General features: G+C 36.6%; 1 protein-coding gene and 2 pseudogenes across 1 annotated transcript; 2 read left to right on the forward strand and 1 right to left on the reverse strand.

Moving 5' to 3' along the window:
* Window positions 1–913: 913 nt before the first annotated feature.
* Window positions 914–1,867, forward strand: LOC144616544 (olfactory receptor 11H6-like; annotated as a pseudogene).
* A 3,692-nt stretch (window positions 1,868–5,559) lies between these two features.
* On the reverse strand, window positions 5,560–5,689 carry LOC132676255 (U4 spliceosomal RNA; annotated as a pseudogene).
* Window positions 5,690–14,402: 8,713 nt separating this feature from the next.
* Window positions 14,403–15,353, forward strand: LOC132675811 (olfactory receptor 11G2-like). The gene has a single exon (XM_060628053.3). It carries the CDS (start codon window positions 14,418–14,420, stop codon window positions 15,351–15,353), a length of 936 nt encoding a protein of 311 aa, XP_060484036.3. The 5' UTR covers window positions 14,403–14,417.
* The last annotated feature ends 2,932 nt before the right edge of the window (window positions 15,354–18,285 follow it).

Raw genomic sequence — 18,285 nt, forward strand, 5'->3', positions numbered from 1 at the left:
TGGACATTTGGGCTCTCTCCATAGTTTGGTATTGTTGCTAATGCTACTACTATAAACATTGGGGGGCATGTACCCCTTTGAATCTGTATTTTTCTATTTTGGGAGTAGACACCTAATAGTGCAATTGCTGAATCATAAGGTTGTTCTATTTTCAGTTTCCTAAGGAACCTCCATACTATTCTCCAGAGTGGCTGCACCAGTTTGCATGCCCACCAACAGTGCAAGAGGGTTCTCCTGTCTCTGAAACTTCACCAACACCTGTTGTTTCTTGTTACACAAGTGTTTTAATTCAGTAGGTAAAATATGGAACCAAATCAGAAGCCATCATTTAGATATCTGGACTTTCAAAATTTTATTGAGCTAACAATGATGAACCCTGAAGAATGGATAGTTGTTTGACATTTTTTGTGTCAGTTATTAGACCACCTTAGGATGTCAACACTTACAGTTCCAACACTGATCCAGAATAACACTGAAATGTATAAATATTTCTGCACCTTGTTACCTTTCTCCCTCTTCTGATGCCTAACTTTTTTATCTCTGATTCCAAAGATTTAAGTAATTGAAATTCTGTGTCAAATTTTAAGGGTCTATATATCTTAATCTATAGATACAAATACATGATTTTCATACTTACCTACTTTTGTTAGTACTGTCATTAACATTCTTCAAGCTGCTTATCACTTAAGATCTTTTCTTTTACCATGAGAAAATTCTGAAAGAGAAATGACAGAATACAAAGATTCAGAGTCTGATCATACCATCACTCTGAAAGGTTGATGGTCTTTAGCAGTATAGTTATATTATTTATTTAATGGAATTACAAAATCTGAAGGAGTTTGGGATCTCTACAAAGGAAATATTCCTGAGGATTAAGGTCATCTTTGTCATTGACACTTCTTCCTCTCTACCCCTTTAGGAAGCCATGAATATGTCAGGAGTCAGCACAGTGACCGAATTCATACTACTGAGTTTTCCGTGCTCCAGAGAGATTCAGGTCCTCCTTTTCATGTTGTTCTTTGTGTCCTACATCCTGACACTGATGGGGAACGGGGCCATTGTCTGTGCAGTGAAGCTTGATCACAGGCTTCACACCCCCATGTACATTCTGCTGGCCAACTTCTCATTCCTGGAGATCTGTTACATCAACACCACTGTTCCCAATATGTTAAAGAACTTCCTATCTGAGACCAAAACCATCTCTTTCACTGCTTGCTTCTTCCAGTTCTATTTCTTCTTCTCCATGGGCATTACTGAGACTTTCTTACTGCCCCTCATGGCTTTTGATCGGTACTTGGCCATCTGTCGGCCTCTCCATTATCCTAACATCATGAGTAGCCACTTCTGCATGAACCTGGTGGCCCTCTGCTGGGTCACAGCCTTCCTCTGCTATCCAGTCCCTATCTATTTTATCACACAACTCCCCTTTTGTGGTCCCAATACCATTGACCACTTTGCCTGTGACCCTGGTCCTCTCCTGGCCCTGTCCTGCATCCCTGCCCCTGGAATTAGGTTTCCTGTTCTATATTGAGCTCTCTTATTATCTTCATCACCTTCTTCTTCATCCTTGGGTCCTACACCCTGGTTCTCAGAGCAGTGTTGCGTGTCCCTTCAGCAGCTGGATGATGTAAGGCCTTCCCCACCTGTGGTTCCCACCTGGCTGTGGTGTCTCTCTTCTATGGATCCATCATGGTCATGTACATCAGCCCAACCTCTGAAAATGCAGCTGGGATACAGAATATTGTAACCTTGTTCTACTCATCAGTGACCCCACTTATAAACCCACTGATCTACAGTCTCCGGAACAATGACGTGAAGGCTGCCTTGAGAAAAATTCATATGCACAAAAATTAGTCAAAGAGAATGAGAACTCATGAGTAGGTCAAAATCAGAATTAATTCTTTTTCTCCACTTCCATTCCCACTTAAGAAGTAGGTCTTTATTCATTTGCAGACTCAAATACAGACTCAAATTCATCTATTTCTGTCTAGTTACATAATGGACAATAGTATGCTCAATTAAATCATACCTTGTACTCAAATCAGGATTTCATACATTGTTAATTAGACTTAAATGACTTGAATTTCTGGACTTTAGATTCTTCTTTTATTCTTTCCTCCAATAATTGCTTGCCCATTTTAGTCCCTGGACTCCTCCCTTTTTTGACTTCTATTAAGTGCATACATTCTTGCACTTGGTTTTGCTTGTTTAAACATCTCTGCTCTACTCCTTAGAAGACTATTCACACCCTTTTAGCTCACTAAATTCAAGGTAAATTAGTGCCAACCAAATCATAATTGAGCCAAAATTTTTATTTATTTAATTGACATACAAACGACTAATAATAATTAAAAGCACTGTCTCCTTAACCTGTCTGCTTCATAATTATTTAGGGAGCTTTTTAAAAGAACAGATTCCCAGTACTTTCTCCATATCTAAATCAGAATCTTGAATTGGACTCCTGGAAATCCTTATTTTAATGTTACTCAGGTGGTTCTGATACACCTAGACCAGCACAATCCACAAACTGATCTGATAGCGCCACTATTTTAAATAAATATGTGACATAGAGAAATACAAACCCCACATTAGCTGAGAAAAGTGAAAGGAGTTACAGTGAACACTATAGGTGAGTCAAACATTCATGAAAGTAGTAGAAGTTTATTTTCCTGCATCGATTTTGAAATCCTCCATTTATAAATTAAGGACTAGATTACATTCTTCTTACCTGTGCAAAATTATTAAAACACCTGGAAACAGGTTTACATTTTTAAAGAAGACCATAATATAGTGGCATTACAGTTTGGGTTAGTTTTGTGTGAAGGAAGGGTGCACAGAGCCCTAAAGAGGTAAAAGCAGAGAGCAAAAACCAGTGATTCATGATTCCCAGAGACTGAGATATAAACAGATGCAGAGAAATTTGACAACCACTCCTTGTTATTTGGCCCAACTATTTGGTCAAAAATAAAGTGCTCAGTTTATTTGGTGCATTTCACTAAGTCATTCCATAAACATTGATTTCCTCTGTGATGTGCCCTGAATTACATCAGTGTGGAAGATAAATTCCCTGCCTTTGTGAAATTTACATTCTAGTGAGGGAGATGGATAATAATCAGCTAAACACATAAATCTATAATTCCAGTTAGTCAATTCCAAAAGAAAGGAGAAAAGAAAATTTGTAACTATGTGTGATGACAGATGTTATCTGTGGTAACTTTTAACAGATGGTGACTTTATAATTACACAGGTACTGAAACATTACATTGCATCCCTGAAACTAACATAATGTTATACATATCAACTATATCTCAATAAAAGATGAATATATGAATATAGAAAAGTTTTGGGTAGGATAGTGGGTAATTTAGATGACATGGCTCGAGAGTGCCTTTGTTAGGAGGTGATATTTCAAAGTCATAAAATATGCTATGCAAAGTTCTAGGGGAACCAAATCCCATGTAAGTATAGGTTAAAGTTTGTGGTTTTCAAAGAATATTAAATAATTTATTTGGCTACCCAAAATGAAAATTGTATAGGAGGCTAGAGAGATAGGCAGGATCAGATCATCTAGAACCTTCTAAAACACAATAAATAGTGTTTTATCTGAACTCCTGGGAAAGCCTGCTTAATACCATAGAGGAAGGCTTAATAAAAATTCCATCTTAATAAAATCCTTTCCACTTCAAAAGCTCTTCTTATCTTGGAACTATTTATTTAGTTACATGTTTATTTATATGTGCCTTTATTATACTATATTCCACCTTGTTACATTAAGGACCTGATGTACTGAAAGAAAAGTGCAATGAAAGAAAAAATAAGAGAAATATCAACTTAGAAAGAAAAAAATAGAATGACAATTTTTGGATAAGATTTTATGTTTGTATTAAAGCAAGCCACTAAATATGTTATGAACTCCCTTTAAAACAAAGTGAAGAATGGGGAAACATTATTTGCTGTATGATTTTTATTAACTATGAGAAGAAAACACGTGGGTTCAGGGAAAGCTAAATTAATGGCTCTTAATGCTGTAACAATTTCTTTCATGGGGATTCATACTAAGGAAACTAAGAAATACAGTGAATATTGACCCTCCAAAGTATCTGATATAGATGATGATAGATAAATAGAAAGACACAGATATACATAGATATAATCTGGTTCTATATAGCTGCTTCTCATAACATTTCTCAGTAAGATTCAAAGGCATTATATAGAAGAAAAGCAATTCTTCCCAGATCTAAGAATTTTGATACAAATATTAGCTTTCTGATGTTCTGCCTTACTCCAGAAGTCTGGCCCAGAATACACTAAGAATAAAATTTAGAGCTAACTGCATGTTCACCCAAGTCAAAGATTAATAACCCCTTATTTGGATACCAAAGTTCTCTTCTATAATGTATAAGTTGACTTAGGAGGAGTATTCATAAGAATGGAAGGAACTGTTACTATCACAATATATGCCTTACGAAGTTTATTAAATTCTTTCTGCACTGGAAGTAATTCACCTGTACAGAGCTGTCACACCTGCCATCCAAAGAAAAGTGAGGAGTTGAAGGAAAGGGTGACTGAGAACTGAAAAAGAAATGGGAAGTTTGGGAAAGAGTTAGTCCTGGCATGACTGAAATGCAGGGGAGGGGTTTATTCATGGGAAGTAGTACATGAATTCAGTAAACTATATTATTCAAAAAAAAACTTTTAAGTAAATGTTTTAATTATCTTGAAATAAGATACTTGTATTCTGAAGACATGATTTTTTCTTTGATTTTGTTCTCTTTTTTTTACTCAGAAATTTTCCTCTTAAATGTATAAAATAATATATGCTGGCTGAAATAAGGAAAGAGGGAATTTTATTTCTATAACTTGATCTTAATACGATAGTGAGTGGAATTCGTAGGACACTAGAGAGCAGATTTTGAGGTGAGTGGCAGTGAGAGCAAAATGCCCTCAGCATCCTGGCAGCAGAAAGAGAGAAATTAAAACAGTATATGGATATTCAGCAGCCATGAGGACCAATTACTTCCCACTTGTGGTTTTCTCTTACACAGTTTGATGGGAACAAGTCACCCTCTAGAGCAGAGAGTAGCCTCTACCAGTGAACAGAAATCTGTGAGATGGAGAGTCACCTTGGCAAACAACTAACTTCAGATCACATGCCATAGGCTACTAAAGGCTGCATTGATGAAGCTTATAGATTCATTCCCTGTGTTTTTCTAAGGAAATACTCATATTCCATTTGCATCACTAGTGTATGCTGCCATGAAAACACCAGATGCGGAGAAACAGTTTTTATTTTGTCAGGCCCTTTGTAGGGCTTAATTATTGATGATGTTTACATGATAATTCCTTAAAAAAGGAAACATTAGTATAGCAAACTCTCAACTAACAAATGGAATGTAAGCTAAGGGCAAAACTTTTCTCAGAACCAGGTTGCTTGAAATTTGGCATTAGTTTTCCCATTTAAACCCTGTTAGATGATGTAAATGCCCAAGTTGGCACATAAGAATCTAAGTTATATGTAATATACCTGCACATATTAAAATACATTCTAACCAACATCCCTTCTTGATAAAAGTTCTTAGCGAACTGCGATTCATCAAAAACATCTTTGATCTATGAAAAGCTTTCAATTAGCAATAATCACACTTCAGATAAGCTTCATTGGCTACGATACTGCCACTGTGGCAAAGTTTGAAATATTTTTGATCTGTAAAGAACATTTCAAAAACTTACATCTGACATGAATACTTGATGGTGAAAGTGAATGCTTTCCCTCTAAAATCAGAAACGAAACAAGAATTCTGCTCTTACATTGGATATTCTTTCTTGCTTTGTCAAAAATGAGTTAACCATAGAGTTGTGGGTCCGTTTCTGGGTTTTATATTCTGTTCCACTCATCTGTCTGTTTTTGTGCAGGTACCATATTGCCTTGATGACTACAGCTTTGTAATATAGGTTGAAATCCAGAATCATGATGCCACAAATTTTGTTTTTCTTTTTCAGGATTGCTTTGGCTATTCGGGGGCTTTTGTGGTTCCATACAAATTTTAACACTGATCTAGCGCTGTGAAGAATGCTGATGGTATTTTGATAGGGATTGCATTAAATGTGTAGATTACTTTGGGTAATAAAGACATTTTAACAATGTTTATTCTTCCAATCCATGAGCATGAAATGTTTTTCCATTTCTTTGTGTTTCTTCAATTTTTTTCATAAGTTTTCAGGGTACAGATATTTTACCTCTTTAGCTGGATTTACTCCTAGGTAACTTATTGTTTTTGGTGCAATTGTAAATGGAATTGATTCTTTGGTTTTTCTGCTGCTTTGTTATTGTCATATAGAAATGCAACAGATTTCCACAAGTTGATTTTGTATCCTGCAACTTTGCTGAATTTATGTATTAGTTCCAGCAATTTTGGGGTGGAGTCTTTTGAGTTTTCTACATAGAGGATCATATCGTCTGCAAATAGCAAATGTGTGACTTCTTCCTTACCACTTTGTATTCCCTTTATTTCTTTTCGTTGTCTGCTAAGGCTAAGACTTCCAATACTATATTGAACAGTAATGGTGGGAGTGGGCATCCTTGTCTTGTTCCTGACTTTTGGGGAAAGGCTCTCACTTTTTCCCCATTGAGGATGATATTAACTATGGGTCTTTTGTATATGGCATTTATGGTGCCAAGATATATTCCATCTATTATTTTATTGATGATTTTTATCAAGAATGAATGTTGTATCTTGTCAATACTTCTGCATCTATTGACAGGATCATGTGATTCTTATCTTTTCTTTTATTAATGTGGTGTATCACATTGATTGATTTGTGAATATTGAACCAGCCCTACTGCCCAGGAATAAATCCCACTTGATCATGGTGAATATTCTTTTAATGTAGTATTGAATTTGATTTGCTAGTATCTTGCTGAGAATTTTTGCATCCATGTTTATCAGGGATATTGGCCTGTAATTCTCCTTTTTAGTGGGGTCTTTGACTTTGGAATCAAAGTAATGCTGGCATCATAGGATGGGTTTGGAAGCTTTCCTTCCATTTCTATTTTTAGAACAGTTTGAAAAGAATAGGTATTAACTCTTCTTACTAGACATGTTGCCAAATGCAAGGTAAATGAGAGCAAATATGAACTACAGGGACTTCATCAAGATAAAAAACTTCTGAGAGTGACTTGGTGGCTCAGTCAGTCAAGCATCGACTTCAGCTGAGGTCAGGATCTTATAGTTTGTGGGTTAGAATCCCATATCAAGCTCTGTGCTGACAGCTCATGGCCTGGAGCCTGCTTTGGATTCTGTGTCTCCTTCTCTCTCTGCCCTTCTCAACTTGGGCTCTGTCTCTGTCTCTCAAAAATAAGTAAACTTTTAAAAAATTAAAAAAAAAAAAAGACTTCTGCCCAGCAAGGGAAACCAACAACAAAACTAAAAGGCAACCTACGGAATGGGAGAAGATACTGCAAACAACATACCTCATAAAGGGTTAGTATCAAAACTTTATAAAGAACTTATCACACTCAATATCCAAAAAAACAATCCAGTTAAGAAATGGGCAGAAGATATGAATAACCACTTTTCCAAAGAAGATACCCAGGTGGCTAACAGACAAAAAGATGCTCAACATCACTCATCATTAGGGAAATACGCGTCAAAACAACAAGACAGCACTTCACACCTGTCAGAATGGCTAAAATTAACACAATAAACAATAGGTGTTGGCAAAGATGCAGAGAAAGGGGAATGCTCTTGCACTGCTGGTGGGGATGCAAACTGGTGTGGACATTCTGTAGAACAGTATGGAGGTTCCTCAAAAAAAAACTAAAAATAGAGCTACCCTATGATCCACTGACTGATGAATGGATAGAGAAGAACTGTTATGTATATATGCAATGGAATATTATACAGCCATCAAAAATAATGAAATCTTGCCATTTGCAATGATACAGCTGGAGCTAGACTGTATTATGCTAAGTGAAATAAGTCAGAGAAATACAATATCATAAGATTTCACTCATATGTGGAATTTAAGAAACAAAACAAATGAACATATGGGGGTGGGGGGAAGAGAAGAAAGGGAAACAAACCACAAGAGACTCTTAACAATAGAGAACAAACTGAAAGCAGATGGAGGAAGGTGGGTAGGAGATGGGCTAGATGGGTGATGGTTATTAAGGACGGCACTTGTGATAAGCACTGCATGTTTTATGTAAGTGATGAATCACTGAATTCTCCTAAAACCAATATTTCACTGTATGTTAACTAAAATACTAAAAAGGTTTAAAAATCTGTTGAAGGACTTGCAATCAGAATATGTAAAGAACATTCAAAAGTCAACAACAAGAAAACAAATGACCCAGAGCACATGGGTGGCTCAGTCAGTTAAGCATCTGACTTCAACTCAGGTCATGATCTCCCAGTTCATGGGTTAGAGCCCCACCTCCGGCTCTGCACTGACATTTCAGAGCCTGGAGCCTGTGTCAGCTTCTGTTTCTTCCTCTCTCTCTGCCCTTCCCCCACTTACAGTCTCTGTCTCTCAAAAATAAATAAACATTAAAAAAAAACTTTAAAAGGGGCTCCTGGGTGGCTCAGTTGGTTAAGTGTTGGATTTTGGCTCAGGTCATAATCTCACAGTTTGTGGATTTGAGCCCCGCCTCAGGCTCAGTGCTGCAGCTCATAGCCTGGAACCTGCTTCAGATGCTGTATCTCCCTCTCTCTCTGCCCCTTCCCCTGTTCAAGCTCTGTCTCTCTCTCTCCAAAAAAATAAACATTAAAAAAACAATTTTTAAAAAAAGAAAAAAAATGACCCAATAAAAATATTGATAAAATATTCGAGCAGACATTGAACAGCACATATACAAATGACATAAGAAAATGAAAATATATTTAAACATCACTAGTCATAAGGGAATTACAAGTTAAAAACACAATGAGTTACTACTGTATACATACCAGAATGACTAAAATTAAAAAGACCAACCATGGGGTGCCTGGGTGGCTCAGTCGGTTAAGCGTCCGACTTCAGCTCAGGTTATGATCTCGCGGTCCATGAGTTCGAGCCCCGTGTTTGGCTCTGTGCTGACCGCTCAGAGCCTGGAGCCTGTTTCAGATTCTGTGTCTCCCTCTCTCTCTGACCCTCCCCCATTCATGCTCTGTCTCTCTCTGTCTCAAAAATAAATAAACGTTAAAAAAAAAAAAAAAAGACCAACCATACCAGTGTTGGTGATGATATAAATGCACTGGAACTCTCATACACTGCTAGTGTGAATGTAAAATGGTACAGGAACTTTGGAAAAACACGTTGGCAGCTTCTTAGAAAGTTAAGCATATATCTACCACTTGATAAAGCCATTTCACCCATAGCTATTTACCTAACAGGAAAAAGCATATGACATACAAAGTCTTATACACAAATGTTCCTAGCAGGTTTACTTCTAATAACATAGTTTATTTCTAATAACTAGAAACAACCCACACCCATCAAAAGGTGAATGGATTAATAAATTCTTATACATCTTTACGTACATATTACATATACATACATATTACATATTACTCAGCAATAAAAAGAATGGTCTATTGACAGATGCAACAACATGGATGAATCTCAAAATAATTGTGCTGAGTAAAAGGAAGTAGACCAAAAAAAAAAAAAAAAAAAAAAAAAAAAAAAAAAAAGGAGCATGGTATTATTCCACTTATATAATGCTGTAGGAAATGCAAACATCTACAGTGAGAGAAATATCAGTGGCTACCTGGGGAGTGAGTTCAGAGTGGGGTAAGAGGCATGAATTGAACAGGGGCACACTTAGAGAAGTTAGGGATAGACTTATTGGTCAATTAATTAATAAAACAACCAGTCGATTGATTTGTTAAAATGTCATTCTACTTGTGAGAGGTTTAAAACAGGGAAAAAAATATTATAGGAAAAAAAAAAGTTAAGGTAGGTCCCAAGGGAAGTGAATAACAAGCAGAAAAATGTCTCTTGACACTGTTTTCCTTTTAGAAACAGTAAATGGATCCTCAAGGATTAAAAAAAAAAAGCAAAAAAAAACAAAAAACAGGGACTACTTCCTGACAGGCTCTGCTTATAAACCCTCCACCCTTCCACAAACAAAATCAAGGATCCTCATCACAATCACTTCCACCTCTTTTCTCCTAATTACTGTCATCTCTCTAAGAAAATAAAACAGAAAATTTGAGAAGCTTCAGTTTGGAACTCCCTTTGCTGATCCAGGTAATAAGCTTATGAAGTATGGAGAAGAGCAAAAGTCATAATCTCCTAGCTTTTACCTGCAGCTCTCTTCAAATTTGCTATAGCCATACACATACAACCAATATTTCTTAAGCTTTTACTGGTCAGGCAATGGACAAGGTACTTCCACAGGCATTTATCTCATTCAATAATCTTTACAGCAACCCTTTAAAGAGGGTGTTTTTATGCCTACTTTAAGGTAACTGAGTATTAATTTCCTATGACTAATAAAAAAAGCTCTTGACTCTAAATCCAATATTTTTCTGTTATGCACACCGGCCTGCCGGCCTAATTGGGAAAATTATCCTTACTTTTAAGTATTTTCTAGAAACAGATTACCAATGTTACTGATGTGACAACCCCCTCACTGAAACTATACAAACCAGCTAAAGGAGGAAATTGAGTTGTCATGAGACATTTCTAACCTGGCTGTGGAGAGAGGGCCAACACATGAACATACCAAGATCAGGAAATGTCTTCCTCCAACTGTGTATGGCATGACCTGGCTCACTCATGTGGTCTATTTCAACCTTTCCTAGGTTGACTAATTAAACAAGTAAACCAAAACAAGATGATTGTTGCTAATTAACTCAGTCGACTAACTCAGCATGGAGTCATAAACACAGTGATATTCACAGCCCCCTCTGCAGTGGGAATCAGTCTTTTTTTTTTTTCCCCTGACAGCTCCAGCTAAGACTTGTGGCAGGTAAGCATATAGTTTCTTCTGTACAAATGAGCTAAGTGATAAAACATGAGTAGCAATACAGTCCTGTTAAATATATTAGATTGAGCATAAAATGATGATGGCTATTCTTATTTTCTAGAATCCCTCCTAGCTTTCTAGAACAGCTTTGTGAGACTTCCTGACACAGAACTGTTCTGAGAAGAAATGGTTTTACTCAAAAGTCTAACATGATTGATTTTTCCATTTTTAAGGAGTAATATGCTGCTGCTCGGAAAATTGAGGGTAGAGGAACAAAAGTAGAAGCAAGGACTTGTGTTAGGTTGCTGCTGCAGAAGTCCAAGGAAGAAAGGATGTCATTTGAAATTGGGAGAAAACAGTGAAGACAAAGAGAAGTGCATGATGTGAGTCATAGTTTAGAAACAGAAGCATCTTGCTGATGCATTGGATGTGAAGTGCAAAAGAAAGGAAGGGATGTAAAATTAGACTAAACCAGGAAAAGTAAGTCCTTAAACATTAAGCCATTCAAACTGCTGAAAATATTTTGAGGCAATGGACAATGTGATTATTGCAAAACATAACCTTTTAGAAACATCCTACAAAACACTTTGGTTAAAAATGCCCCAAACACAATTAGTAATGAATTATTTTGACCTACTGAAAATTTTACTGAATTTAAAGTCCATAAGTGAATTTCACACATTAAGTAAATTTTATTTTGAGCCACTTCTTCCATTCATTAGCAGTTAATGTATTGTCATGGATCCAACATTTGTTAACAACCCCATTCGAAGAACAGGGCATTTGGAAAAATGGTTGCTTCAGAAAAGACCACATTGTGAATATGTTCATCCTGAATGAGAACAGTGTAAGGTAATGCAAATGTATGTTAGATATTTTATGTCTGATTTAAGTTTGCCTTCAAAAAATTGAATATTTGGTATCTGAAACTTAATCTCAGTCCCTAGCCACATGTTCTTAAAATCAGAAAGGAAAGGGCATTTAGAAAGTGTAAGTTTATGGCACAAGAACCAGAACCTGTTCCTCCCACAGCTGAGGCTCTAAAAGCCTCACTGTAATATAAGTTAAGATATAAAATAGCAGGACCTTGGGAAATTTTATTGACCAGATGAGTCCCCCATGTCATGAAAATCATATGAAATCCAGACCTAGATCTGTCTCTGAAAGGGAAGCTTTGGTACACAGATTATAAATTCTAAATTATTACTCAGTTTGCTGGTCCCCTATCACAAATCTTCTTAAATCAACACAAAAATACACTATCATCAATAGACCACTGTCAGATTCCTTGGATAACTATGCGACTCTCAAAAATAATTTGATTGTTTAATTGATACTATAATCCAGATAATGGAAATAGATATTTTTCATGTTCCTTAGGCATGCCCTATTTACAGAGGCTATAATAACTAAGACCCAGGATTGAGGACAGGATTATTTAACAAAGGTTTTATTGTTGTTGTTATTGTTGTTGTTTTAACTCAGAAAAGCATAAAGCCATTATGCAAATGTATAACCTTCTAAACTCATTCTGCCTTGAGGCACTCCCAAGCAGTGACTAGAAGGAAGCTTTCTCCTCTTTTCAAGTTTCCTGATCCGTGTACCTTAACTTTGGATCAATAGTATCAGGTTCCACAGTTCATAGAGCTGGAATAGAAACCAGTGGATTTTGTAGTCATATTCCCAGGCCAGACAATCAAAGACCTATTTCCACAAAGCCAAATTAATGTTCATCCTATCCCTCAACTGTACCTACCCTAGATGGCTGGAGAACTATATTAACAGAAGTGAACTAAAGCTATTTGCTACAATTTGAATCTTTTATTCCTGAAATTGGTAGATTGCATTGCCAAATAGAATCAGTGAGTTCATTACCTTAAAACAGAAAAGTGATTCCATTAGTCCTAAGGGTCTGCTGCTCCAAGGCCACACAATTTGAATTAGCTTTGTCCACAAATAGCTCTGTGGGTGCGATCTCTCTCTGGAAACTGAAAAAAGTGTGTTATTCAATCATTTTTATGAATATTCATTAAGAGCTGTGTAAGTGCAAAGCATTATGCTAATTCCCAGTCACTTCTGGTAAACTTACACAAACTGATTTTGAGCCTATGAAAAAGTTCTATTTGAAACTTTCTGCTCAGTAAGATGCTTCTGAGTGAGCCACTTCAAAGAATTCTCTCTTGGAAGAGGCATACAGGAAAAGTGGGAGGTACAGTAAAGAAATGTCTTATTTAAATTAAAAGACTGATCATAAGACTCAATGTTCATGTAAGATGGATAACAGACTTCCCAGAAGTGGCTGTGAATTACATCATGCATTACAATGTTATCCTAAACCAAGTTTGAGGATAGTTTTTTTTTTCTTTTTTTCTTTTTCCTTTTTTCTTTTCTATTTTTTTTATTTTTATTTATTTATTTATTTTTTCTTAATCACTTCTGGACTATTCTCTCCTGAAAGCAGAGCTGTTCTGATGTAACCACCTACTCTGGAAAAAATTACTGCCAAGAGGAGAACTACCCAGTCTAATATCACCAGAAGAAAACAAAAAAGAGAAAGCAGTTAAAATGCACTCTATACATCATTCCCCAGGCTCTGGTAAATATAGACCTTAGTATTAGAAAAGGGTGTTGACAATCAGAGCTCTCATGTACTGTCATGTAAGCAGAAAATAGTCCAACAATGATGGAACACTGTTGACTCTAATCTAATAAAATTGAAGATGCACATATTCTATTATCCAGCATATAGAAATGCATGCATGTGTGAACCAAGAAAAATGAACTTTATATTCATAGTAGCATTATTCCTGGTAGCTAATAATTAATCTATGTTACGGTTTATTCATGGAATGTAATAGTATAGAGAAGGAAAAATGGAAAAACTGCAGATACATGCAACAACATGAATTTCACGAACTTACTGTTGAGCAAAAGAAGCCATCCAAATGTATACTTTCCTTTATGTAAAGTAGAAAAACAAGAAAAACCAAATATTTTTGTTTAGGAATACATACTTTTTTATTAAAATAAAAACAAAGAAGCGATTACCTTAAGGAAAAGAGAATGTTACAATTGGAGGAATAGAGAGGCAGAGGATAGTGATTGTGATGGAGCATGAGAGAGGATTCTAGGATGCAAGTGTTAGTCTATTTCTTGATCTTGGTGGTAGTTACTATGGAGGTTTATGTATAATGACTTATTAAGCTATAAGTTTATGTATTAAGCATGTTTCCATATATTTCACAATAAAGAAACATTTCTGTCTATCCACTGATATTCACTGGCTGCTTGTGTTTTTCAGTCCAATGACTAAGCCAGAACAATATTTCCGGATTAGACAAAAATACTAACTAGTGACATATAAATGTTTATTGCATTCCACAGAGTGGTTTCAATACATATGTGGGTCCCCATATACACAGACATTCAATAATTTGATGGTCTTTTCACAGCTCCCAGATACATGAATATCTCCAACACCCCCAACACCTCCAGCACCATCACTGGCTTCATCCTCCTGGGCTTCCCTTGCTCCAGGGAGGAGCAGATCCTCCTCTTTGTGCTCTTCTCTGTTGCCTACCTCCTGACCCTCATGGGCAACGGGTCCATCATCTGTGCTGTGCGCTGGGATCAGAGACTCCACACCCCCATGTACATCTTGCTCGCCAACTTCTCCTTCCTAGAGATCTGGTATGTCACCTCCACTGTCCCCAACATGTTAGCCAACTTCCTCTCTGACACCAAGGTCATCTCCTTCTCTGGGTGCTTTCTCCAGTTCTACTTTTTCTTCTCCTTGGGTTCTACAGAATGCTTTTTCTTGGCCATTATGGCATTTGATCGGTACCTTGCCATCTGCCGGCCTCTACACTATCCAACCATTATGACTGGATATCTCTGCACCAATCTTGTGATCAGCTGCTGGGTATTTGGTTTCCTCTGGTTCTTGATTCCAATCATCATCATCTCGCAAATGTCCTTCTGTGGATCCAGGATTATTGACCACTTCCTGTGTGATCCTGGTCCCCTGTTGGCCCTCACCTGTACTAGAGCCCCTGCAATAGAGTTAACTAGCTCCACCTTAAGTTCTCTGCTCTTATTTATTCCCTTTTTCTTTATCGTGGTGTCCTATGCTCTTGTTCTGAGAGCTGTGTTGAGGGCCCCTTCAGCAGCTGGACGAAGAAAAGCTTTCTCCACCTGTGGGTCCCATCTGGCAGTGGTTTCACTGTTCTATGGCTCAGTGATGGTCATGTATGTGAGCCCAACGTCTGAGCGTGAAGCTGGGATGCAGAAGATGGTGACTTTGTTTTATTCTGTAGTTACTCCACTCATCAACCCTATAATATATAGTCTGAGGAACAAAGATATGAAACATGCTATGAAAACATTGTTGAGAACATAAAAGTAAGAGCCTTGGTTTAAAACATTTGGGGGCAGAATCTGTTTTTAATTTCTTAGCGAAAAAGAAGACTACCTGACATCACTCAGAAAATTGTTTATATTGTTTTTGAACCTTATACACCATACAGCTTCTTTCCTAGAATTTATGGGGCTATAAGGGGTCTCAAAGATGAACTCATCTCCCTAATTTTAGAAATGACAGAGTCATAGATTGAAAAAACTTAGTAGAATTTGTTGCAGAAATAGAATTAAAAATATCTCCTGCCAAGACAGAAAACCTATCCACAAAAGTAGAAGAGAAAGAAACAGTTTTATTATTGAATAAGCATTAAAGCAAGAGAATATGTGAATCACAGGCAATCTGATAAGAGATGGCAAAGACATAAAGAAATCTCATTCCTTTATATAGCCAAGCAAATACAAACCATTTACATACATGTTCTCAAGATAAATAGGAACTAGTTCTCAAAAAGATTTGACAGCACACTTTGTCATACATAATTCATCATAGATTCACCTGATAATTGGATGGCCATCTTTGTTTGCTAATTGGCTTCATACAAAGGAAAAATACACACATCTTTATTACCTGACATAGTTTTGCAACTTAGCAGATAGGCCACCAAAGCTAGGCTTCTAAGCTACCATGGAAAATGGAAGATAGGGGCAGCATCCACATTGATGATTATATTTCAGGAGACTTCTTAGGTCCCTGACAAAGACACTTCTGAGTCATAAAGTTGGCAAGAGGCTCACTTAGATTTAATTTTTACATACATTTCAAAGACAGAAAAAAAATCTAATTACAAGTTTTCTAAAGTAAAAGCTCAAAAAAAAAAAGGTGGGGGAGAGGGAAAGTGTCTTCACTAGTTTTCAACAAGGATAATTCAGCCTCCAATTTATTTTTTTAATTTTATTTATTTATTTTTTAATTTGCATGCAACTTAGTTAGCATATAGTGTAATAATGATTTCAAGAATATATTCCAGTGATTTATTCCCTATGTATAACACCCAGTGTTCATCCCAACAAGTGTCTTACTTAATGCCCTTTACCCATTTAGCCCATCCCCCCCACCCACAACCTCTCCAGCAACCCTGTTTGTTCTCTATATTTAAGAGTCTCTTATGTTTTGTCCCTCTTCTTATTTTTATATTCTTTTTGCTTCCCTTCCCTTATGTTCCCTTCCCTTCCCTTCCCTGTTTTGTATCTTAAATTCCACATATGAGTAAAGCCATATGGTATTTGTCTTTCTCTAATTTCGCTGAGCATAATACCCTCTAGATCTATCCACAGAGTTGCATATGGCAAGATTTCATTCGTTTTGATGGCCAAGTAATATTCTATTGTATATATACCACATCTTCTTTATCCATCCATCTGTCAATGGACATTTGGGCTCTTTCTATACTTTGGCTATTGTTGATAGCACTGCTATAAACATTGGGGTGTATGTGCTCCTTCGAAACAGCACATCTGTATCCCTTGGATAAATACCTAGTAGTGCAATTGCTAGGTCATAGAGTAGTTCTATTTTTAATTTTTTCAGGAACCTCCATACTGTTTTCCAGAGTGGCTGCATAAATTTACATTTCTACCAGCAGTGCAAAAGAGATTCTCTTTCTCCACATCCTCGCCAACATCTGTCATTGCCTGAGTTGTTCATTTTAGTCATTCTGACAGGCGTGAGGTGCTATCTTTTTGTGGTTTTAATTTGTGTTTCCCTGATGATGAGTGATATTGAGCATTTTTTCATGTATCTGTTAGCCATCTGGATGTCTTCTTTGGAGAAAAGTCTATTCATGTCTTTTGCCCAATTCTTCACTGGATTATTCATTTTTTGGGTGTTGAGTTTGATAAGTTCTCTATAGATTTTGTATTCTAACCTTTATGATATGTCATTTGCAAATATCTTCTCCCATTCTGTCAGTTGCCTTTTAGTTTTGCTGATTGTTTCCTTCGCTGTGCAGAAGCTTTTTTTTCTTGAAGAGGTCCCAACAGTTCAGTTTTGCTTTTGTTGCCCTTGCCTCTGGAGATGTGTTGAGTAAGAAGTTGCTGCGGCCAGGGTCAAAGAGGTTTTTGCCTGCTTTCTCTGATGGCTTCCTGTCTTACATTTAGGCATTTTATTCATTTTGAGTTTATTTTTGTGTCTGGTGTAAAAAAGTGGTCCAGGTTCATTTTACTGCACATCGCTGTCCGTTTTCCCAGAACCATTTGCTGAAGAGACTGTCTTTATTCCATTGGATATTCTTCCCTGCTTTGTCAAAGATTAGTTGGCCATACATTTGGGGATCGGTGTCTGGGTTCTCTATTCTGTTCCTTTGATCTGAGTGTCTGTTTTTGTGTCAATACCATACTGTCTTGATGATTACAGCTTCGTAATACAGCTTGAAGTCCAGGATTGTGATGTCTCCAGCTTCGGTTTTCTTTTTCCAGATTGCTTTGGCTATTTGGGGTCTTTTCTGGTTCCATACAAATTTTCGGTTTCTTCTAGCTCTGTGAATAATGCTGATGTTATTTTGATAGGGATGGCATTGAATATGTAGACTGCTTTGGGTAGTATCAACATTTTAGCAATATTTGTTCTTCTAATCCATGAGCATAAAATATTTTTCTATTTTTTGTTTCATTTTCAATTTCTTTCATAAGCTCTCTATAGTTTTCAGTGAAAAAAATTTTCACCTCTGGTTAGGTTTATTCCGAGGTATATTATGGTTTTTGATGCAATTGTAAATGAGATTGATTCCTTGTTTTCACTTTCTGTTATTTCATTATTGATGTATAGGAATGCAGCTGATTTCTGTGCATTGATTTTATATCCTGCAACGTTGCTGAATTCATGGATCAGTTCTAGCAGTTTTTTTGGTGAATATTTTGGGTTTTCCATATAGATTATCAGATCATCTGTGAAAAAAGAAACTTTGACTTCCTTG

The sequence above is a fragment of the Panthera onca genome, chromosome B3, assembly GCF_046562875.1.
Source record: "Panthera onca isolate mPanOnc1 chromosome B3, mPanOnc1 haplotype 2, whole genome shotgun sequence".
In the NCBI taxonomy this organism is placed as follows: Eukaryota; Metazoa; Chordata; class Mammalia; order Carnivora; family Felidae; genus Panthera; species Panthera onca.

Coding starts and splice junctions, on each gene's coding strand:
- LOC132675811 (XM_060628053.3), top strand. CDS start 14,418: ATGAATATCTCCAACACCCCCAACACCTCCAGCACCATCACTGGCTTC.